This window comes from Eurypyga helias, unplaced genomic scaffold (assembly GCF_000690775.1).
Source record: "Eurypyga helias isolate BGI_N326 unplaced genomic scaffold, ASM69077v1 scaffold22476, whole genome shotgun sequence".
Taxonomy (NCBI): domain Eukaryota; kingdom Metazoa; phylum Chordata; class Aves; order Eurypygiformes; family Eurypygidae; genus Eurypyga; species Eurypyga helias.
In genome coordinates this window covers 36,097-61,666 of record NW_010256427.1, presented here as the reverse complement: position 1 = coordinate 61,666, position 25,570 = coordinate 36,097, and the positions used below count along the sequence as shown (strand labels likewise).

The window sequence follows — 25,570 nt, the reverse complement described above, 5'->3', positions numbered from 1 at the left end:
ATCTGAATCTGTGTTAAACTATTTTACAGTGCGATTATTTGGTAAAATCTCAAAGGACTTTCCATTATTTCTCTCAGTTTCCTTTCCTCATGTTTCAGCTGTCATAGGAGGCATCCGTATTTCTCAATTTACTAAACATTGAAACAGACTTGAGAAAAAGCTTGGAACAATGCTCCCTTCCTCACCACAGCTTTGAAATGTGACGACATTTCCACTGCAGAAGAAGTTTGAGGTGCGTAAGCACACACACAGACAGACTGCGTAGAGAATAGAAGCATACAGAGGGCATCAACTTACTTTACTGCTAGCCAAGTGCAAAGATGTATTCGACTCTTTATCTTTCAACGTCAGGTCAGCCTTGGCAATGTTCACCAAAAAGTCTGAATAGAAACGATTGAACAAACCCAACGGGCAGATGAACATGTGAAAACAAAGGAAAAAAATTACTATTTCAACATATGTGTGCCTATCAGTTAAGCCTTTATGCAATGTAAGCTTTATGAAGGGAAAATAATGAATGAGAACAGACTAATCTCGTGCAGGTAATCGGCAAGCAAAGGCAGAGCCAGTAGCTCATTCACTGTGCCCCAAACTGTCAAATATATAATCATCTTAATTTATTTCTCTACTTCCTCATTTGCAGATCAGCAAGTTGTGTCTGAATCACCTTCTCCTGGAAACAAGTGATGATCCTGCTTTCAGAGAACTAAGTGGATATAAAGAATTTAGGGTGCAGTCTGTGCTGTTGAAGTTAGAGAAAAGGGAATTCTGTGTATGTCTACAGTATACAGTTCAGCCTGGAAAACCAGCCGCTGATAGCTGCCATTTTAAGAACAGCACTTGCTATAATAGAGCAGGAAAAAAAGGTTACGCAATCTCTTTCACACATGCAGTTTTACCGCTCCATAAAATCAAGGAAGTAAACAGGAGAACAGAATTGCTTCTCTCCTCATGCTCCTTACACTGTGCTCTTAGGAGGAAACAGGACTCAAGTTTGTTATTGCAAATATCCACCAAGACTGCTGAGAACCAGTGACAGAAGAAAGAGAACTTCTTTTACAGGTGTAAAGGCAGCTTCTTACAGACATCCACAGTTTATTTTTCTTCCTCCGTTTTCACAGGAAAAAATTTACTACCTATTTGGGATAGTAACTGCAGTAGCACTCACCCTTCAAGACAGACGGAGGCGAGGATGTACTTACCTACAGCACCTACATGACCGTTTTGAGCTGCCATCATGAGAGGTGTTTTCCCTGCGTGATCCACGGCATTCACTTGTGCGCTGTGACTCAGGAGGAGCTGGAGGCACTCCACGTGATCCGCAAAGGCTGCTGCGTGAAGGGGTGTTCTGTGGGGAAAGGGACACGACCAAGGCTGTTGCTGAAGAATGACAATGCGCCTGTTCACTTCAAAGTGCAAAGAACCTCAAAGTGCAAGATATTTTTCTTCTGGTTTTTTTTCATATGAAACTTTGAGTTATCACCAGAGGAACGTTCTGGTAGCCACATCTGAAATAAGTTAAGTAGTATTTACAGTCTCTGTGCTGGTGCAATATAAGCTTCTGAAAAAGGGAAGCATAAGGTAGATGTGATACTATGGAGATATGACACTGTGGAGAATCTCATATTAGCAGCATCTTTATTTTAATGGAGCAGTACAATCCCTCATTCATCTGATTTTATTTTTTTCAACATGCCCGAGACGGGAAGAACGATCAGAAAAGACCAGATCCGTCATTTAAACAACTAACGTATTTTGAGTTATAGCCAAAAGTACTGCACCAACAAGCTACAGTAGCAGTATTACTCTAAAAGGCAGAAGGAATTCTATCTATCCCCTTTGAAGGTTATCAGTTTCCACAAGACTGTGACACTGGAACTCGTTTGCTGTCTCCCTGTGGCATTTTGGGTGTGAGGTGTGACTAACAGATGAAAGATGGTTGATACACAGCCCAGGTCATAGTGTTACTTCAGGTTTTGCTTACCAGTAAGGGCGAGGTGGTCGTACCCTCACAGCTGAGTAAGTCATCACCATTACTGAAGGTGCTGAATTTGTTTTCATTAACAGAAACAATGAGTATGCGAGTTTTAGAATTTCATCAATTTTAATTAGATATGTGTACACACACAGAGTGAGGAGATCATCAGTGTGAAAGATTACAGATTTGGCTGAATGCGTATCTCCTGCTGTATCAGTATTATTTTGCTGCAGAGATGTTTTGAGCTGTGCCCTGCGAATGCTACCGTAACATGAAAGCTTTCAGTGAAATACTTTTCTGTGTGTACATAGTATCGCTCCATGTGGCAAAGATAAATGTGTTTAAATATTTAGCAAAGAAAACTGGTTCACAGAAACAGCCCACAGTCATAGCTGTCCTCCACAAACAAAATACTGTTCCTTTTGTATTTCTTTCATATGTACTACGAAATTGAACACTTCGTAGTATTCGTGCTTCGAGCGAGCCACCATTTAACTGCTGCAGTGTAAATTGTTGTCTGAAAGAGTCAGCATGACCAGCCTTAGCTCACCCATACCAGGTAAGGATCAGCTCCAGAGGTTCAGAAAGAACTATGAAAAATACAAGATGAATTCATGAAGATGAAGTGCAATTTGTTTCAGAAACTATTACCTTCCTTTGTCATCTTTGCAATTGACAATGCTGGCATCGATGGCTCCGATGAGCAGTGATGCACAGTTTTCATGATCATTGATTCTGCCAAAAGACATTTTCAAAACAGTAAAACATCTACATCTTTCCCATTTCTCCAATGCTGTCCAATATTCCTTTACTTCACTTCCCATTCACAAATCTTAGTGGTTATTTATAAGTTGCCCTAACATACCTTTCCTGTAACACTGTGACATTTCTGATCATTCGTCATCTCTCCATTTAACCAAACTGTATCTGCTGCTATGAGCTGCAGTCTCTAAAGCAAAGCTGATCCTGAAGTTCACTATGCACAAAGGTAGATGAAAGTGCAGCACAAACCTGGGATTAAACATGTAATACCTTAAACCCTTCAGTCTAAGTGTCAAACACACCTGGATCTGGAAAGCACACAACCTACATACAGAAAGCTTCATTCTGATGGTTTCCGCACTGAAACCCACATCTCTTCCAACGCACACATTTCATGCTTCTCCCTGATGGACGTACTCAGTGCTCTCTCTGGTTACTGTAAACGTGTCTCATTTCTTTATGAAAATAAACACTGTTTAGTGACAGCGCTGGACATACAGCACAGCTGACACACACTCACGCTGCATGAGCAGCTGCTTTGATTTTCAATTCGCACGCATTTTTAAGTTGCACACACTTTCAATGGATTTGAGAACTACATGCTAGCTTAAAAGAATATAAATGTTGAAAACAAAAATTCAAAGCCATCACTAAAAATTCAGATTTCAAATACTGCGTTTCAGCCACAAGTGGTTTTATTTTAAGCAGAGTAAACCTAGTGCTTTATATCTGCTTTTATTTCTCTAATACACTGGGGGTTTTATAATTTCAAAGTTTGATACATGACAAATGACCTTTCTACTTCTCAGTGACGTGGACTGTACAGGGAAGCCTACCCAACAGTAACTCCTGCCATTACTTCTGGAACACATGCATTCTTCTAACAGAACGCAGAACAGCACACAGTCATTCTCACTGTTGGCAGAAATTAGGAAGGCTTCCTCTTGGTTTTGAGGTGCCAAGTTCCTCACTATTCTAATGGCCTACATGTTTTAATAAGCATGTTAGGACCGACAGACTAAAGTAATTTTGCCTCTAAAAAGAAATGCATTTGCAATTATGAGAAGTTACTATTTTGCTCCCCTAGAACCTTTCCCATATGAAAACATACTGCTTTCTTTGCGTAAGGAACGTGTATTAAACACAGGCATGCAAGATGAATAACCCATAATAGCCACCGCCTTTTTGCTGCTCATAGGTCATACAAGAACTTCAGATACAGAGTCTGCCTCTGTTTCCGACCAATGCCTTCGGCTAGGACCTGGGCAAAAAGGACCAAACCTGCAAGGCAGAGATTACCCCAGAGGGAAAATAGACCGTGTAGAAAATCAGTGTGGAAAACACTCCGCTGAGATGTCCTGCACAGAACACCATTCTGACCCTACTGGTGTTTCAGATCCTGCCTTCATTAACGCTTTGTTCCTACTGCTAAAACAATCACCTTGATTCTGACCGATTTCTTCACTGTCAGTACTGGGTTTCCAAGGAACCTCGAAAGCTCATACTTACACGGACCAAGGCACTATAGCCCAGGTCCGTGGCCCAGGAACGGCAGAGCTACGCGGTTCGAGCCTGCATGAAGAAAAGGCGCAGGCCTGTAGTTGTAAGCAAGGGAAAGAAACCACAGCGGGAGCACAAATGCAGCTGTTTAATCCCAAGTCAGAATTCCATCAAATAGCCTAGATGTATGAAATTCATGCAACAATACTCATTATTCTGCTGCTTTTCTCATCAGAAGCACAAGCACAATTTTATGACCATCTTTTAAATTATTTCTTCATGCAAATAACATAAAAAAACACAGAAAGCTTTCTTCTCATACTGCTACTTTTCCCAGAGAAACCCTAAAGCATTTGTTACCAGAGATTTGTACTTACACGGCACAGTGCAATGGAGAGAAGCTATTACCATAGAATGTGCGGAAAAATTTTTGTTCCAATAGTACCTCTATGCAGCTTTCATGACCTACGAGAGAGCAGACATGTCAGTGTTGCACAAAGCAGGTAGTTCGCCTAATTTACATTAGACTGGTACAGATTAGAATGTAGCACTACATTCAGAGCTGAACACAATGTGTACACAAGCTCTTACGCGATAAAATCACAAACAGATTTCTTTTTACAGCAGTAGCAAGACAGGCCCGGGGTAATATTAGCACTTAGAGAAAAATTGAAAGGTAAACAGTCTCTTTTTTATGTGACGTTTATGTGATGTATGTTGCCTTACACATCCCCAGAGATGGTCTTAAATGATGGCATTAGGAAGCTTTATTCTTATATTAAGCAACAAGTTCAGATTATCCAGGTTGGAACAATCAGTTCAGAATATTCATCTATTCACATGATCTCCTGCATCAGTAAATAAGAAGGTGATACCTCAAAGGAGCATTCTTGGCCCCACAGAAATCAGTGAGAATTTCATCACCGATGTCAGTACAACCAGAATTTCACCCTGGCCTCCTGTGACTGGAGCTGCAAAGTCACAGGGGAGCGTTGCTGGAATTTCCCTTCACTGAAGGGTGACCACAGCAAGTGCCAACTACAGAGAGCAACTAGTGGGTAGATAATCTGCCTCTTCATTTCAAGCTTCTCAAAGTGTTAGGCTGCTTTGTTATCGTGTTTCCCTAAAAGTGAGGCCGCATTTGAACCTGGCAAAGTCCCCAGGGAGAAACCTACCGTTGTAACAAGCCCAGTGCAGCGGTGTATAACCCTGATTATCTTTCAAACTGCAGTCTTCTTCTGAAAGTGCTATCTGCAGTAATTCGCTCAGCCAAGTGGCATGACCCCGAGCTGCTGCGAAGTGCAGGGGCGTTCTGCCTCTGGCATCCTTACATAAAATGGAAACTTCCTTCTCTAACAGCATCTGAACACACTCCTCATGCCCAGTCATAATCTGGTAACAAAGAAATGAGGAAAGAGGTTGACACAACACAGATTCTTGCCCAGCGTGACTTATGCCTGTGAATCTGAACAGCCTGGATGGGATTCAGAAGGCAGAGACGAAAGCTCCTTTGCTCCCGTGAGCGCCTATGATAACCGAAACACTAAAATGTATCTGGTGCTGTTGTTCAACGGCACTGCTTCCTAGTCTGCGGAAATGGCTCCAGTAAGTGAGGCACAAACCAAGGAGGAATTTACGACTAAGGAAACGGATGAACAAGAGGTGAGGTTCAGCAAACCTGACTCTGGCTCCTCAAAACCATGTATGGATATGAGAGAAGAGCTGAGAGGAAAAAGAAAAAAGGATCAAGAGTATCATCAGAGAATGAAAAGCTGTTTTAACAGCTGCCCAGCTATTCTCGGTGACCTCTGTATTGCAAACGTAGGGTCGCTACGGTATCTTGGTCATGCTCATGTAGCGCTGTCACTACGTAACAGACGTTTCATGCCACAGCTCTTAGCACAGACCTGTGCTGCACTCCAAAGCTGAACTGCTGGCTGTAGTTACCACAGAGTTCTGTATAAATATCACCTCTTGCATCACCTTCCCATTGGGTAAGAACCTGACTCCTAGAAAAGATTAGACCTGCCTCAAATTTTGCTGCCTCCAGATCAAAACTTAAGGCTTACTTACTTACACCATCCTCCCCAAGAAAATGAAAATAACTTTCTTTTTTTTTTTAAATTGCTTTCAGAATTGATAAGGTGCTCAGTTCTAAAAATGATGATTGCTATACTGAAGCATCTAGAGCCAAGAAAAATAGGTCTAATCGCTATTTTATCTAATTAATTAATGTGAATGTGAAACCAAGTCAAAGGCAGAGCATTACTGAGAGCAGATCTGTCCTGCTTTTACCTCACTGACTGTGCTTGGTCAGGTTTCCAATCATTTACAGCACTCTCTGTACTTACATTCCAGCCATTCAACACCCCCCTATTTATAAGTGAGTTGCAGTCACAGTAAAACAAATAATTAAGAACCATAAAAATTAAGTCACCCCTCGGTGTAGAGCTGTGCATCCCAGGAGATCAGCTGCATCTACAGATGCTTCTTTTTCAAGTAATAAAGAAACAGCATCAATGTGCCCATATGCCACTGCGAGCATTAGTGGGGTTCTAGAAAAAACAAAACAAACCCAATCATAGCTATAAAATGACACACTACTTGCCACTGTATGTATGCAATTTCACCGTACAAAATTAAGATGTTTAACAACCAACTGCCGTGACCGAAATAGAAACTAACGCACTTGTAAGCAGTTGGCAGAGCAACATCACTCAAGATGATCTGTTCGCTTAATAACCTACAATTTCTGTCCCCTCCAGCACCACTGGAGCTCTGCGACACCCAAGCCTTATCAATGAATGTCCCCGCTAGTTACCAAGATGGCAACAACCCGAAGCATTTCTTCTGCAAATGCTGCCCAACTGCTTAAAGGGGATGAAGGGACAACAGGAAACTATCCAAGCCAAAATTTTGACTAATATTTCTCCCATTTTTTCTGAAAGGGGTCTATTCTCCCTCTATTTTTAGATAAGACTGATACCATTCAAAATTCTATGTACAGTCAGACATGTTCCAGGCACCCCAAATGATTTTTTAAAGACATTCATATTTTCACTTTAAAAATATACTTAATTCTCCCTCTACAGCTGTCATTTAATGAGAAGTAAAATTATTGTGGGAACATCTCAGATTCATGTGTCACCTCAAATAAATGTTCTGTCTCACTGCACCAGCCTAGTATGTCAAATAAGCCCTGAAATATCAATGTTTTAGAAAGAAAAAACTCTCTATAGAAACGTCTCAAGACCTTGTTAGTTTTTATTGAATCTGGCCCTCAGCATCTATGAAGAACTGTTTAAAGTATGAAGCAAAGGCTGAGATTAATGAATACTCCTTTCCACATGTCTTAGATCAACAGAAGGTGTACTTTGTAATCTCTGCCAAAGGAGACGTGCAGGAAATACAGTATTTCAAATAAATGCTTTTTTGGTAAGAAATCCGAGATGCTGTTTGAATCACAGAGCTGAAAGAAAACCATCACAAGGCAAACTTACTGTCCTTTTGCGTCTGTCACATCAGGGTTGTCTGCAACTTCGAGCAACAGCCGTAAACAAGGTGTGTGGCCATTAATGACTACAAAGAGAAAAAGCATGTTTAATTAAACTATGTTTCATTTCAATGGATGCTTATAGATAAGAAATTCCCTTATAAACATGGAAAATATTTCACAATATAAGGAATTAGTATTCCCACAATTTTCATTTAACTTGTGCCAATAAAATGACGAGCTCTTTTTTCCCTGACCTCACTAAGACATGGGTTAGTTCTCTTACATATGAAAATCCCAGAAGAATAGAACAGAAATTGTGATTTTCACTATGGAGATCTCTACTGAACCAGAGAGCATTTCCAAATCCCTCGGAGCGAGCGGGCCGACAAGGCTCTGCGCAATCGGATTTGGAAGTACGCTGGCAAGGCTCGTTCATTCTGCGCCCTGTCCAAGCATCTGCAGGGCTGCGATGGAAAAGCAGCGTCTGCAAAGCATGACCAGTGACACAAATGTCATATTCGTAACAGCACGTGACACCAGAGACTACAATTCCCTTGGGGTTTTTCCAGCTTTTCTAGTTTGACATGATTGGAAATCACAGCTACTTCTCAAAAACTGGATTTGCCTTTTGTAACACGACCCACTGCTGCTGGAAAGCAGCTCCGAGTTACTACGTTGTGCAGGGCCTGACACGAGAAACCATCTGTGTGTCAGCTGGCTTAAAGGCCCCAGCTTCAGACAACTCACAGGACGAACCAGTATTTTCTTCTCTGAAAAACAGCAGTTCCTGTACTCGGTAAATATAGATTGTGTTCTGGTTACAGCCAGTCATGCATTCACGCTGCCTACACCCTGTGGGCTGAGGCAAAGCCCTTGGACACCACCGATGTCACACCATTCTGGCAGAGTGATGGGCGGACATCATCACATTTAAATCACTCCTCCAAAAATAATCTCAGTTGCTCTACCCACAAAAATAATAAGAGACTTTTTTTTTTTGTTATTTACCACTAAGTGATGCCATATACATCACATGTAAACAGTTCTGGGGGCTGATGAGTCACTGGCTTAGGGGAGAAGTCTGGTTTTTCTCCCAGCAGGAGGAAGAGAAATCCTAACTTGTTCACACCGGCGTCTGAAAAGGATTTTGGTAACGAGTTTTAGAAGACAGAAACTCTTAGGAGCCGACCCAGTGATGGCTCAGCATAACAGTCCCTGGCAGGGAACGTCGGTTTTGCCGGCAGAGCTCCAGCACTAACAGGAGGGGAACGTTCGCTGTGGGTTCCCCAAGCTAGCCAGAGTAGTAAAACCCTACAGGGAACATATCATTTAGGCTAAGGAAACTCCCCATATTACGAGGTCAGAGGAAGTCTATTCCCTGAGGGGGTCAGTCAGGGAAAACAAACAGTTCATTAAGTGATTTCTCTCCTGAAGTTACAAATCCCCCTTCCAAAGGGAGCTCTGCAGAACCCTGTAATCCAGTCCATCACTTCAGGTCCCCTCGCTGTTGTGCTCTGCAGCTGTGCTTGTGTCACATTCAGAAGGAGCGAAGGCAAACACGTTTCAGGGGATGGGCACACACGTCTCCTCCAGTGTGCAGGAAACACACGTGAGTATTCAAGTTCATGTACACAAAGCGCTCTGCCACTCAAGGGATTAATTCAGCAAGAATTCCCCTTGATTTCTCAAAATGTGCCCAATTACCTCTTCCACTTGCACTGCGAACAGAAAGCGCTGGGTACCGCAGCAGCACCACGCAGCGTTGCCGACAGACGGCAGCGCTCTTGGCTACACCACCCCTAAGCGCACCGTACGAGACAGTGTAATAAAACCCATCAGGTTGCAAGTGGCTTCTCATCATAGTTGGAGAGAAGCTTTATTCCAGAGCCAATTTCCACAGAATTCTGCACAGCTCTTGATCTAAAGGTTGTCTTAATGCGTGTTTACCCAAAGTGCACTTATCTCCCATTTTAAGGGCTCCAAATTCATGACAGTGATGAATTTCTTTGCTAAGAGTTCAACCTGCCTGTGCAGCCTTTTCCCCTCTTAAAGTACATGTTTCCTTAGTGTCTCATTTCTGTGGGTAGGGCTTTCTTGCTTCCTCCCTTCTCCACCCCCCCCGGCCCTTTATAAATACACACCTAACTTATTTTCACTGCAGATTTAAAGAACATTTTGCTTGTAAGCCTGGAATATTTTTTTAATCTTTTAAATTTTAAAATTTCTTTTTTTTTTAAGGAAAAGGAACAGTCTGGGTTTACATGGAAGGCCCTCATACTACAGCGGTGGGGGCAATTAAAAAAGAAACTAAACAGGGAGAAAACCCCTACAGTCAGAACTTGTGTGAAGGTAAGAAATGTGCCTATTCCAGCAACACCTTCTAGCCAACAAATCAACACAATTCAACAAATCCATATTTTAAGTCAGAGCTGCTGACAGAAATATGGCTTTGTTACCGTTTACTTGCCTCAGTACTGCAGAACCCTTACAATTCAGCTGTGACATCAAGGAACCTGTGTCACTATGATCACATTTTAATAAATGCAAATTCATTGCTACAGCGATGGCTCACCAGGCACAGTCACACCTCGTCCGTCAGCAGACCCCACGCTACGTCTGAAGTGACCGTAGGAAAGCTCTTCACCAACACAGCTCGCAGTTTTGCGATGGCACTGAGCTTCATTTGTATTAATCACACCAACAGTTTTAACAGGGTGAGGAACAGCTGGATTTACTGGTTTGTGTTTTTATCAGAAACCACTAAACCCCCCTCTCACCGAATTCTGGTCTCAAAGTTCCGATACGTAAGCTCTGGTAGCGCATCTCTGTATCATTAGTTTATTGTGGCAAGTGATGTACTCAGCTCTGATGCAAAATTTAAGGAGGCAGAAAGCATGTTTAGCATGCTATGAAGATCTACCGTGTACATTTTGTTCAGTACTGCACACAAAACTGATAACAGTCCATTTGATGCTGTGCTTCCAGGTTGCACTTACATCATCCCACACAGAGAACAAACTAGTGTTACAGGATGTTTACACATTTTAACCTAAGCAAAATTGGAAGAGCATCAGAAAGACAATTAAGTCTGGCCTTGAAGGTAACTGTTAACCAATGAAGTATTAATTTTACTTCCCACTAGAGGTCCCTACTATGCTGTACTGAGCCCCTGGATGAACAGCCAGAGGAGCAACGTTCCCTTTGGCACCCCTGCCTGTTTATCTGACAGGTACATATTAAATAAAAACCTTTAAATAAATGGTAAATTCTACATTTCCCAGTTAATTATGCGTGTTGCATAACATGCAACAATTATGCAACACATGAGGAACGGGACAGACTCCCAGCAACAGCAAGTTGACAAGCTAGCTCAGGAGGAGGAGGATGTCTGAATGGGGGTGAATTTCTGTGGTGTTGCACCTGCATATAAATTCATCTCCTGTATTTTCAACCCTTCTTCCTCAGAAGAAGCAGCAAGGCAAGTGGTCTCCCTTCCCCTAATTTTTCTGGCTGAGGAACAACTAAGAGAAGGTGTCATGGGGAAACATCACACATCTTGAGGAGTAGGTGGTAAGAGACAAGTAGGGTTAAGTAGAGGCAAGCAGGTAAGGGCAGAGCAGCAGTGGTGTGGATTCAGGATTCTGTGTGAAGGGGCCTAAATCACTGGGACAGAGGGAAAAAGACAAGGAACTGAAAGATGAGTGTTAACTGTAGGACCTCAGCAAACAAGCAGCAGTTCTCACTACACGTCAAAATCTCCTTCTGTTCAGCAGAAAGGTGCGTAGGGGTAGGAGGCAGGTGAAGGTAACCGCTTCTGTGTCGCGGCGTTTATACCACAAGCGTAACTCAGGCCCACGCTCACCTGAAGCATGGAGGGGGGTCCTTTTGGTGACATTGTCTTTTACAGTGACAGAAGCACCCTGGCTGATGAGAGCTTCCACGCACTCAGCATGTCCTTTAAAGGCAGCCAGGTCCAACGCAGTGCGTCCCTTCTCATCCTTAATATCCAGATCTACCAGAGACTGGAGAAGAACCTCCAAGGCTTGATGATGACCATTATAGGCCTAGAAAAATCAAACAAGTCACGTAAGGAACACTGCTCTTGTCTTTCAGACTTTCACAGAATTAAACCCCCATTGTCACAGTCTTCTAAACACAGGACAAGTGACGCAGTGCTCTTAATTCCTTATGACTCTCTCCAACTACAAAGGATTTTCCCAAATTACACTGTAGTCAAGAAACTAAAAAACTCCTAGTGTTTAGGGACGGAAATGATGATTGTTGATTTGCTCTAACCTTCTAATACAACCCAAGGTGAGGAATTTCAGGCAGTACTTTCCCAATTCAGCACAGGCAAATCCACAATTCACTTTTTGTGTTCTAGAGTATCTTCCATGGACACGTTTGCTCCAAAGCCCAGATCCACTGGTCGTGCTGGTGAGAGGTTGCAGGATTATCACCTAACTGGGTGCTAAATTCAACACCCCTGCTGGTTGCCAACTAAACAAAAGCAATTTGAGGGAACAAACAGCTCTTCTCCTGCTGGACCAAGACAACTACTGAAGGAATACAAAGGCAAAAGCAGGAAAAGAAAAGCAAAGGGATATTAGGGAAGAGGGAACCCATATCTCAGAAAATACTCTGATGTAACTGTCAGCTTTTCTTGTGACAATTTTACTTGGAAAACTAGCAACAACCCGATCTCTGACAGAGTGTGTGCTATCTACCTAGAAGGTGCCGCGCAGACTGTATTGCCCACCCTTTCCTTGGAAGGATAACAGTCCACTTTCCCTTCCTGCTGGTTTGCCTTGTGCAGCCATTTACTCAACCATTACCACAATCATGCACCACAGCCTCAGAGAATGGCAGGTCAGGATCTTGTTGGCTGCCAGGCCACCCCCTGTTTCTAAATCCTATTTCCATTCTAGGGCCAAACGCCTGTAAGCAGAGGCCTTGACACTGCACCATATCAGGTATTTGACAGGACTTCATGCTTTGGGTCTCCCAAGTGAATAAACTGCTGTTAACCAGCAACAGGTAAGAGGGAAAGGCACTGGCTGTGTCCTTGCAAGGATTCTGCCCAAGAGGGAGCAGAGAGGAAATAAGTTTGCTGTCTGGCCAGCTGCAGGGCAAGTCCCTTCCCAGCACAGGAACTTGTGTTGGTGATAATGCAGGTTGTAACCCCTCTTTGGGCTTGGGAGTGACACTCTCCTTCCGGCAGTCTTCAAACTGTAGAATAAAAAGGTGGGGAGAAGAGTTCAGGGACAAACTCAATCTTTTAACCCAAGAGTTTTGGCTCCTGTTCCCTCGGATTATACATGGATAATTCAAACGTCAGTTCAGAGTTGTTCTGGCTGACTGGGAAACACAGATGTGACTGCTACAGAGCTAAAACCTGCCCATTTTCGAGTAAGCAAGTTGCTTCCCTTTCAAGAGAAGGGCCGCTTCCTGGTGAGGCTGGATATCCAGTGAAGAACCAGTCTGTGAAAGACGTGAGGAGAGGCTGAGAGCTGGGACTGTTCAGCCTCAAAAAGAAAATGCTCAGGGGGGCTTGCCAATGCGTATAAACACCTTATGGGGGAGCAGAGACAGAGACAGACTCTTCTCATGGGTGCCCAGTGACAAGACCAGAGGGAATAGGCCCAAATTTAAACACAGAAAATTCCATTTAATGCAAAAAAACCCCATTTTTACTGTGATGGTGGTCAGACACTGGAGTCGATTGCCCCAAAGCCATGAACTCTCCATGCCTGGAGATAGCAGAAACGTGATAGCCCTGAGAAAACCTGCTCTGGCTGACTGCTTTTAGCACAGAGCTGGTCTCCAAGGTCCGTGTCAACCTCAACTATTCTGTGATTCTGCACAAGGAAACCGGGAAGAGGCATCATGAATCTTGAGCTCTTGGGAAAGGGGAGCTGTTGTGATCTCCGAGGCCACCTGTGCTGGATCGCCTTTCGATAGTTTCCGTGGCACACTCTCAGAGCACTGCTGGGGGTTAAGCATGCTTTCCCACACCTTGCTGTGTACCAGACAGTCTTTTTGCACTCTGCACATCTCCGGGAGAACATCAAAGTATCCCACTCCATGATCAAAGCCACAGGCTTAAGCTGCAGCCCCAGATGTATGAACTGGCTATAAATGAAAGTCGCAACTTGCCATTTCATTTCACTTCAGTGTCTGTGTCGTCTTCTCACCTGAGTGTTAGAGTCAGTAAGAACCAAGAGCTTCAATTGCCAAAAACTAATGAACAATTCCAGCCCAGAACCTGGTTTTGTTCCATCCAGGCCTACATCCCTTCCCAGCTTTTTCAAAACAAGTCTACGATTAAACCTGCTTCAAAGACAGATGAAGGAGTTATTCTAAGACACACAAACACTTGACACGTCTCATACTTACAGCTAAATGCAAAGGACTTTTCGTAGCTGCAGAATCAGGCTCCTCAAACACGTTGTTGGTTTTTTCCAGAAGCTGAAAATGAAAAAAGAAGAGAGTCTTAAAACATCTTTGCGTGAGACAGGATAGTTCTCAAGGACAACGAGCAGACAAAGATGTATTTCGTCCTCATGTGCCCACAGTGAGTACTGAAGGACTGTGAGGAATAAATACTTCACAACCTTTTCTGTAATGTATTTTCAAGTTTTGCCACACAGGGTACAATTCTAAAATGATTTTAAAAGCTTGTCATGAACATCCTTGCCCTGGTTAATTAGTTTCCCTGAAATCATAGGGCCTGCTTGGCTGAGAAAGGAGCCCTCACAAAGGAAGGATTTGTGGAGTAGAGCCCTCAGTAAGTTTACAGTGGAAAAAGCGCAGTTTCATGATCACACAGGTAATGCATATGCAAGCCATGTCTGATGCAGCGTTTTGGATAATTCTGACACATAATTAGCACTGGGAATAATTATAACTGAGCTATGAGTCATTCACAGTCATTTTTATAATTTATCAAAGTGGAACCTACTCCTATGACGACAGTATTCCGAAACACAACACACCCTTGAACTCTCACAGACATCTATCACAGGCACCGCGCTTTTATATGACTCTTCCCTTCAAGAGATCCCAAAGCATTTTAAGGCTAACCAAACAGGGCAGTTCTGCCCATCTAGAAGGAGGAACTCTGGATTAGCATCACTCCACAACGGCACATGAACCCTGGCAACTTATCCAATTGAGGGTGCAAAGAAAATCATACACAGCACTGACAACAACACTGAGAACTCAAGGTCTGTTGAGTAGCACTGCTCATGTGCGCGGCCTTTCACTTAATAACTCCTCAGAGAGTTAGTCTCCAAATACCTTTGTGTCTGGCAATTAACATTTTACAGAAAACTAGTAACAGAGGGTTGTAAAAAGGAAAGAAAAAGCGTGACAGGTAACTACAACTACCTATAATCTTTCTAAGGTTACAAGTCAACTTTTCTCACAGGTTTTCTGAGGTGTTTTTTCTTTTTTGACAGAGTAAGGAAATAACTGAAAGACTACAAGAGGGAATGAGGAAAGAAGTTTTTGTGACAATCTGGACAATTCTAGGGTATGACAACAAGGAAGACTCTTGAAAGAGGCCAGTGAAAGCCTGTGGTAGGCACAGAATTTACCTGCCTACTCTGCAAGATGATGGCATATCCTAACCTCTGATGTATGCCTGAACTTCTGGTGTAACAAATCAGTCTTAGTAGACCTACATCAAGGTCACATTTACCCAAAAATCCAACTGGAATACAAGCTGATATTAATAATGCATAAGGTGTCACAAATCTCTTATTACAAGGACACTAATCTGAATCCTATGGAAAAGCTAGAAAATTAAGCAGTAATTTACAGTTCACAGAGTGGGAGGGGTTGGAAGGTACCTCTAGAGGTCATCTAGTCCAACCCCCTGCCAGAACAGGATCACCCAGAGCAGATGACACAGTAAAAAGTCCAGGCGGCTTTGGAAAGTCTCCAGGGAAGGAGACTGCGCCCCCTCTCGGGGCAGCCTGTTCCGTGCTCTGTCACCCTCACAGGGAAGAAGGGTTTCCTCATGTTCAGGTTGAACCTTCTGTTCTCCAGTTTATGGCCATTGCCCCTAGACCTGTCACTGGACCCCACTGAGAAGAGCCTGGCCCCACCTTGCTGACACCTCCCCTTGAGATATTTATAAACACTGATAAGATCCCCCCTCAGCCTCCTCTTCTCCAACCAGATCCCCCCTCAGCCTCCTCTTCTCCAATCCCATCCCTGCTCAGCCTCCTCTTCTCCAGATTTAGTTTACTTGTTTATTTTGCACCTAGTAAAATATGAGGACTGGGAAAGAAGTGTACGTTGATGCAAAGACCACTCATAAATAAGTGGGTGTATTAGCAGGTAATATGGATTTTAACACATCCCTGCAGCCAAGGGGAAAAAAAAATAAAAATCAAGTCCCACACCAGGTTTTCAGTAGGTTTGGAGCAGGGTTAGGAAACACATTTGGTCTTACCATGTGGAGCCACCCCCAGTTTAAAATACTGGTTCTTCTCTTATACAAGACGGTTCTAAACAGGATGGATTCAGCCAGCTCCGAATACATGAACACATTCTGATTTCCTCTAGTGAGTAAAAAAGCCTTAAAAATCCCTCCAAACAAACCCAAGCACTAAGCCTGCTCCTCTGCTGCCTAACACTGGCCTTTACTCTGCGTCCATAAGGCCAGCACAGCAGACTAACTGAATCACTTTTTAGTACATTTATCATCATCTGTGGAAACTCCAGGTCAGGATCTTAAGACAGAACTTTCCTTAACCTGTCAGAAGGCTCCAAACGTCTCCTGGAACAAGGTGGATAATTGCCTTTTGAGTAGATGAAAAACAAAACTCACCAGAAAAAAACCCACACAGAAAATTGATAAAATGAAGGCTCTAAAGGAAAAAACTGTGGGATTGTAGACCCCCTCGCAAAAGGCATCTCCATGGCTTAGGGTTAAAGCAGCTTAGGCTGATGCAAACTAGGCTTAATGAGCTTATTACTAATAAGGCTGAATGTCTCCATCATAAAATCATGCGTAAACAAGAATTTGATGTAAACCTGGTAGCTCTCAGATACGCAGCCAGACTCTGCAAGAGGAGCAATTAAAAAGGAGACCACGGAGATTAAAGAAGCAGCACTAACAATTTTTTAGTATGCCTTGTCAAGCATTGCCTTATAACCATTAAATCCAAGTCCTCTGAAGGACAAACATCAGGCTCAAAGAGACAGAAAGTGCCAGGTCCAAGTTACTGAGCAAATTCTCCGGTTTCACCAGTGCTTCTCTGGCTCCAGGAACGCAGTTCTGGTGACCTACACGTACTTGTCAGAAGAACACATAAAATAGTGCGTCCTTGGGGAGTTCTGTCTCCATAATGCTACCAGAGTGGCCACGGCACGCTCTGCTTAGGTTATAACCTCTTAAAAGCTAAGGATACCCTTACTTCTCCTCCTGCCTCCTGGAAATTCCCAGCATGACCCCTTCACTTCCCTTAACAGCACCATTTAATACTGTATATAATTATGTCATAAAGTCATCTTCGCACCGTGAAAGAGGAACCTGAATGTTCCGGGAGTGAGATGCAGTCAAAGTACAATAACCCATGTTGATTATTCAGTTCTATCATTACAAACTCATGGCACTACAAGGCTGCTATTACAAACTGACGTCTCTCCCCCAGCTCAGTATGAAGCTTAATAACAGTTACAGTTCTCTCTTTTAATTGTATGGTACGGGTATTTACAGGCATAAGAAGCTTTACTGGTCTATTTTATTCCGTGGTTATAATAAAGGATTATACGGGAGGATATGGTGGGGGGGTGTTCTCCTGTACCTTTTTTTTTTTTTTTGGACTGAGATGTGACAGTTCTTACGATTGTCCTTACAGACTGCAATATATTCAGCTCAGAAATTATACCTCAGATTTTCTGTAAAGACTCGTACTTCGGTTTAAAGATGCTCTTACCCACTGAAAGTTTTGCACAATTCATATGCTTGTGTAAAAGGTATAGGAAGGCTTTTATTTTGAGAATTTATTATCCGTAAAAAATTTCCTCTTTAGCTAGAAAATTTGAGCACTGGTGAAATATACTGACCATCAATTTTAAAATGTGCGTTTCAGTGGTATTTTCGCTACTCTCCTCTCATTTGTGCTTCTACTGTGAGATACACACAAGCGCTTTTAATTTCACACTCACTTGAAGACACTAATTGACATTTTGTCTCTGAACCACTTTGAAATTGGCCACAAAATTCCAGTAAACAGGCAAGTGTTGGTTCCATTTCACATTACCAAAAGCAAAGTTACTTGAACATCCAGGAAAGTGTCAAGCCAGTCAGGTCCGTGCCCTTGACTCAGAGCTCCTGAGATGCACTGAGGAAAAGCAACAGACTTCCTAGCAGAGCTTGAGCCTGCAAGCAACAGCCAGAAGGAAATCCAATGGAAACGAAAGCAGCACACACGCCACTGCTTGAAGTACACGTCATGCTAGTGAAGAGTTGTGATTCTTCCTCCTCAGGCTTTATCAGAGTGAACACAAGGATTCACAAACTACTAAGAAGTTTAAATAAAAATGAAAATACACAGCATGCAATCATTTTTCATTTACTCACTATATCCAATGGAGTTTTGCTTCCCATCTAATTAAAAATGTCAATCAGAATAATTAAAGACATAAGTATTCAAGTATAACGGTAATCTGCAAATATTTCTTGGGTTTTTTCCTTTGTTTTTCCCATAGAATAAACTGCATTGCAAGCAGGGCATGAACAGGCCTATAAACCAAGACCTGATCCTATGTGCATCTATCTCTACACTGTTTGCCTATGGATGAAATTCCCCTGAAGCAATGGGACTGCTACCTGCTGTCAGACAGCCCCTGGGAATAGATACCAGTTGTGTTACGTCACAAGGGAGGAGGGGAAAGAGGAAAATAATGAGGATGTGAAGATCAATCTACTCAACTGACACAGATGATACAGAGATAGAAAATACACACAGTGGGAGACTTTGCCTAATGAAGTCAGATTGCTTTGTAAGCCTGCAAATACCAACAAACCTCTGAAACCTTTTTGAAAGTCTGCTCATGCAGGCAAACATCTTGCCTTGTATAAATAAGCCTGATTACACCCCTAAATTCCCAGTGCCTGCAGCTCGTTCTGCGCTACACAGTCTAATGCAATGTCATCTGCCATGATCAAATGCCCTTTTCGTTGGATTCAGTAGATTTGAGGGAGTCAACATTCTTTGCACATTTACATTTAGACACCACACACACAGATACACAGACAGCTATTTAAGACAACAGCAGAAGCCCATGACCTCTTGCCAAACTGAAGGGAAAACATCTCCTGCCGTTCTGCAATGGCCTTGTTATTCTCCATCAGAAGACAGCAGATGTAAGTGCTTTGCTTCTTCACCCCAGGAAAAGAAAAATATAAACTAAAAAAAATATAAAACCCATCAGAGAGACAGAAAATAAACCTCAGAGATGCTAGGCAACACTCCTATCCTACAAGCCAAAGTGCCAGCACAGTGCCAGAGCAAATGGTAAATTCCTGCACTCTCTGAATTCACAAGCAGCATTACCTTCCTAGAAAACATTTTCAGGATCAAAATTACCTAGTTTCCAAACTATAACATCTAAGCCAAAATGCACCGCAATTGGCTAACATATTGGCACATCTGGGCTCCTATTGATCATTTAACCAGTGGGTACATATTGCACTAATGCTGACATCAAAACTTAAGTAATTAAATCAATCTACCACGATTTGGCAGACAAATTAGGTTTATTTAAGTTCTTTTCAAGCATTAAGTTCCTAAGTTCTTTTTCCTGCAGAACCACTCAAATTAATGACTGCGCTTCTCCACTAAAAAAAGGAGCTTCCCCTCGTGCAAAGCTCTCACAGCTGTCGGTACAAAGTCATTCACCACACGAAGCACTACCACCACTGGTTTCAGACAAAGAAGGAGGCTGTTGGTTGTGGAGATGGACAGGCATTTATGAAGGAGAGAAGCCAGAATGTATCATCCCCCGAATGAAGAGATTTGGATCAGGAGGAGGCCTAAGGGCTGCTGCTGGACAAGAACCTGGGCCAGATCCCCATATGGCAAAAGGCTTCTTAACACCTACCCCAACCACACTTGTGATTCACTCGTCTCTGATTACAAGCGTCCTGCTCGCAGACGGATGAACGAACCAATTCTTGTTGATAAGAGACATGTACAATTAGTAGCAGCCACACTGAACATGTATGGGGTCAGTGATTTCAATTTCTCCACAGGTTAGGTGTCTGAAGGCACAGCTTAACTACTTTCCAGCACAAACAGCCAGTCTAATAAAAGGCGCTTCCTTTCTCCTCAAACCCAGCCTCTCCTTTCAGAGCACGGCCAACACGGTCGCCTGCTAGGAAGAAATGTCCCTCTGCCCCTTCTCCCTGCCACAGAAGGGAGAAGCAGTGCAGATCCCCTTGCTTCAGGCAGGCAGGCAGACTGAGGTTTGCCTTTTCCATCAGATATGTCTTTCGGTTCAAACAGCTCTCCTCCCATCCGCAAATGAATGAGCCAAAGAGTGAGTTTCATTTGCTGATGGAATACAGAGAAGAGAAGATTAAAAGAAAAAACAGCCATCAATTCTTACAGCCAGAGCAGAGATTTCACTACAGGAGACAGGCATTTAATTCTGTCTGCCCTAACGCTGCGCAGAAACCTATTTTTACCATCACAAAGCGCTTGACTGACGATCCAGATAGAATTTTAATGTGAAATTACAATTGAAATTTCACTCTTTTCACAACAATAAGGATTTTGTGATAAGAGATCATTTCAATGAAAAAACCACCCACCTATTTTTCTTTGTTTCAAAGCAGCCTGGGGATGCGACCAGCTCTAAAATACCAGCTAGTGATCGTGACAGATATGCCTGACTACCGAACACCAAAGAAGTCAGTCCCAACCTAAACAAACGTAAGGTTATTTTTAGAAGCAGAAGAGCAGATGGGAGTCTCAGTTGCTTGTGAGCACACATGCCCACCACTGAGCCTTTATGAATGGCTCCTTACAGATGGAGAAAGAATTCAAGAATCTGCTGCCACTCGGCTCTTTTTAGCAGCATCACGTCATCCACTGCAGGGCACGTACCCCTCTAATATCCCAGACAACCTAAAGGTCCTCCAGGAAAAAAAGCTTCTGTCACTGAGCTCTGCAGCCAAACACGCAAACACAAATTTTATTTGTTTGGGTCGAAGGATATGACTTTTTCACTCTTAATCCTTATTTCTCCTAATTCCTTTCCTCTCCCCACAAAGACATTTAGCTAAATTCTGACCAAGGTAGTGGGCTCACGGTAAACACAAAAGTAAAAAAATGAAAATACATTTTCATAAATAAACAAGCCTTTCCTAAACTGCATCAAACGTGTAAATATTGTGTAATGCTGAGAAGCTATGGTGCTTAAAGCATAGGGCAGATCCTTCAGCGAAAGAAATTCCACTGGATACTGCATCTTCTACAGATTTTCTTTTTTAAGTGACCATTCATTTAGAAATAAGCTACTTTAGGTACCTGCTATAAAAACTAGGGGGGAAGGGGAAGAAAAAATTAATCTTACAAGGTCTTTGATAAACTTGACATATTCTGGAACACTGAAATAATTCCCTAACATTCTGCTGAAGTTTCTGAAGTTTGGTATTGTGTATGTAGAGAAATGCTAGTAACCATTACTCATAAAATCAAGCTTATTGTGGCACTCACTTTGCCTTACTTTTGATCAGAATTAAAGCTTCATATTTTATATGAACTCTTTAATTTACACCCATAAAGAACTGTCTTGTTCTAGGGAAGATAATTCCTAGATATGTTCATCTATGATCTATCAATAATGTACCAAAAATATTTACCCAAAGGATAAAACAGTAAAATAAGAGTTAAATTTGCACTGAAAAAGAACGGGTTTATTTCAATCATCCATCCTGAAAATCTATTCTTCGGGATGGAAGGGACTGGAAATATTTATGTGTATTCTGTATGTCAGAGTTCCTGTGATAATAATCCTGTGGTTCAAAGTTAGCACTTCCAAGAAAGCCATCAATTTATCTCTGCTATTGCACGTGTGAAAGCAAAATAAAAAACTATCTACAGACATATTTATATTGGAATTGGTGCTGCTGGGCTCCCGCTGTTCCTTGAGTAAGAGCAACTAAAAATATTGTGATTCTTATTTTCCTTTTCATTTGCACTGAAGAGAATTAAAACAAGAACTATGTTTTTCCAAGATATAGCCCACAAAACCAGCCAAGTATTCTTCAGCCATAACCAGCTGTCTTTGTGCACCTACGCTACACACCTGCCCACCAGGTCAACCTGCCACGTGAACTGGAACCGGCAGCTGCCTGCACCATTGCTGAGGAGAGCCCGGTGCAGCTCAGGAGAGAGAGACAAGGCTGCGCATTGCCCACTTTCTTGATCTCTGTTGGTTTAGTTTTCAAAACAGACAAACAGAAGGCTTGAGGACTAAGATGGCATTTGATGACTTACTGTTCTTTCTGCTATGTGGAAAAGAAGGGATCTCTGGCTAGAAGTCATGCTGAGAAGGAGTTAAACCTTACCAGATGCTTCGTTCAACTTTGAGTAACTCGAGCAGTCAATGAACTGTGGTTAATAGCTGCCAGAAATAAAGGTCACGGCTCATGACGAAGTCCTTGTCACAGGTCCACCACAGAGAGCACAATAAACTGTGACCAAGCCACCAGTCAGCCCCACAAGACAGCTAGGCTCCTTTCCATCTGCACCACGTGAACACTTACTGCAGATTCGAAGAGCCATAAATAACTAACTGTCAAAAACACTTTGAGTGCATTGCAGGATTGCCTACGTATGTCTACAGATGACACTACTTTATCAGGTGAAGCACAAGAATCAACAATTAGCTTGACGCCTGGGAGTCTCATGTTGGAATAAGTGAATAAACCTAGGCATGAGGATTATTTCCATTTCATGCCCTCAGCACAATTGCCTTTCAGCTACTCAAGACTTTGGTCTTGGCCCTTTTGCCACCCTGACTCCATGCAGCGCAAAGAATCAGTGTAAGGGTGGTGCCTGCACCAATTAGTTAGTTGCCGTTATCAAACACAAAGTTATTAACCTTAGGACTTGGTAACTCACTAGAGCTAAGGGACAACTGCTCGCACGAACGGAAGAGAATCACCTTCTGACAGCGGGCGCAAAGATGACGAGTCTTGGTCCTCCTGTTGATGGAGCACAAATGCTTTGTGGTACACTGAGCTTTTGTATTGCAGAGAGGCCTGTCAGCCTCCCAACACCAACAGCAGAATCCTGGTCCCCACTGAACTTTCAGGCAGCCACCCCAGTACACAACAGTGTGCTTTTCCTGCAAAAGGTTCAAACTCACAGCAGTTCCCTTTCACCGGCGCACACAGAACAGCCGTACGACTGCGGCTCTGGAAATGATGCTTGACCTCGGGTTTCGATGCTGCGGCTTTGTCACAAATGCAGGAAGACTGACATGGGAAACGCTGCATTGCACTGCCCAAACATAGAACACTTGCTGCACAGCTGTCTCTAGCCCACCGTTTGTGTTTCACACTCCAACATTAAAAGAAAACCCAACACCTCAGACATGCACTGCATTCTCAGCTCTTCCTTTTGTTTTGCAAGCCTAAGCAACACCAGGACTCAACAGCAGGTCATTGTCCGCAACTGATATTTTGCCAGAAAACATGCACAGCAACACGCAAAAGAAAATGAGGAGACCTTTCTTCATGCCTGCTCCAGGCCTCATGGCACACAGGGACTATGATACGAGGGCTGAGAGAGAATTCCCCAGTGCAGACGGTTTTACGGAGGTCTCTGCTCATGCCAGTCACGCAAGAATCTGTTGACCAGACACAGGTAAGGTTGCGACACACACTGTTGTGGCCATACAAGTGTAGGCTTGCACGCAGCATGGAGGAGGCGACTCCATGTATGTGCCCTTCAAATACCAAGAACATTTGCTTTTGTTCCAAACGAGCAGCAGGCTCAGCAGAGATCCCCCCATCCCCAAGAGCAGAGACACGAGAGATCAGCTCAAGAAGAAGGCTCAAACCAAGGAAAGGCCAAACTTGCTGCCACAAGCACCGAAGAGCAGAGATCTCTTAGGTGTCCTAAATATACATGCTTGCAGGTGGGAGCTAAAAAGGCTGAACATCCCACCTGAAACTCTGACCCAGGGCTGCCCTGGGGTAACTAACAGGCCCAGGTTCCCAAGCTGCTGTGACCCTGAGGGAGGCCAGCTGCAGTACCTCTGCCATGGCAGTAACTGGTGCATGTGGCGTGAAAGCAGCACGTGCTATGCACAGCTCCTTTGCAATAATTACTTTGACTCTTCAACGAAGAAAGAAAGAACCAAGCTACATAAAACACTGAACAGCACACAGTATTCTTACTAAAGCATGAGTATCTATACAATTTCCTAATCAGAGGTTGGGTTTTTTTAAAGAGATTAAAGTCTATTTACAAGTGACACGGTAACTTTGGATCACCTTGTGTATCACGCAGTTAACACCCCTCTTCATGACACCGGTTTCTGCAAGTCCCAAACTCCTATAAACCCACACCATACATTGCTCAAAACCAAATTTTGGCTAAACAGTTTTGGCTTCTTACGCGATGCAATTTCTAACCATTCGGGCCCAGGATATTAAAAATAACAGCAACAAAATCAGTTACACTGCCTACAAGGTTAATCTTGATTATGGAAACTTCACCAGTGCTGCTATTATTTCACCAGAGGCAAAAAGGCACTGCAGGCATGCAGCTGGCAAAAGCCGTCTACTCTCAGTTTGCGAGTCAGACAATGTGCCAGCACAGACCGCCATGCCCTGGGAACCATCCCCTGCTGGGGGCACGCACACTAGGAGTATTTTGATCACAGTTAGAAGTAATTTGAGCGTACCTGAACTCCACTCAAAGGTAACATTTAAACACCAGCTTGTTGAACAAGGACCGGATCATCAAGATTAACAAGTTTTTAAGACACATCTGGTTGCATATATTCGTTTACTGCACCATACTGCACGTTTGCAGAGATTTCCGAATATCCAAAAACTCAAATAGTAACCATCAGGGGAGTTGATAATACCAGCATATGCACACAGATTATCAGCAGACAAGAGACTTCCGAAACGGTCTGAGCACTCACCAGTTCCAAACACTGCCGGTGCCCGTATGCAGCAGCATAATGCACAGTGTTGTACCCCTCTTTGTCCTGGATGGATGGATTGGCATCGTTCTGCAGAAGGAACTCCAGACACCTGCGGACAATTCACTAGTGTGAATGTGAGCTCACAATCTCACCCCTCGCTCCAACCTTCAGTGGCTCTGAAAGGCTGTGGCAGTCAATTCTGTACTTATTTCTAGCAGCACCCCAAATCACTTTTCACCAACCGCTCCTCACATTCACGGTTTTTTAAAACAGAAAATCCCCACTCATCTTTGAAGATAATCTTCATAAAAAACATTCTTCAACCTAACTTTTGTGGCTATTCTAGATTACAAAACTTATTGTCTATTGCAAAGCCTGAAATAAACGATGTAACTCTCTACCATGATGTAAGCAGCCTAGAACTGCTACTAGTCGTGTAAAAACTCATATATCAAACCACTGGCCTCCAAACATGCACTATGGCAAGCTGAAAAATAAAGACTTAATAAGTTAATTGAACATACAGAAATACATTTTCTTCTTTGCTGGCTTTTTTTTTTAATCGTGTTTGTCAAAGGATCCCTTACGCTCTTTATAGCTCCTGCCATGTTTTCTCATACCATCAACTCATCATTTTGTTATTA

General features: G+C 42.9%; 1 protein-coding gene across 1 annotated transcript in view; it reads right to left on the bottom strand.

Moving 5' to 3' along the window:
* The window catches only part of ANKRD44 (ankyrin repeat domain 44), a gene marked incomplete at its 5' end in the record, with an annotated part of 63,030 nt that overhangs the window by 5,578 nt on the left and 31,882 nt on the right, over positions 1-25,570 (bottom strand). The window contains 10 exons of the mRNA XM_010153668.1: positions 298-380; positions 1,203-1,348; positions 2,630-2,713; positions 4,618-4,705; positions 5,416-5,632; positions 6,678-6,795; positions 7,741-7,819; positions 11,599-11,800; positions 14,133-14,204; positions 24,924-25,035. Coding sequence (XP_010151970.1) covers positions 298-380; positions 1,203-1,348; positions 2,630-2,713; positions 4,618-4,705; positions 5,416-5,632; positions 6,678-6,795; positions 7,741-7,819; positions 11,599-11,800; positions 14,133-14,204; positions 24,924-25,035 — 1,201 coding nt within the window. The remainder of the gene's footprint in view (positions 1-297; positions 381-1,202; positions 1,349-2,629; positions 2,714-4,617; positions 4,706-5,415; positions 5,633-6,677; positions 6,796-7,740; positions 7,820-11,598; positions 11,801-14,132; positions 14,205-24,923; positions 25,036-25,570) is intronic.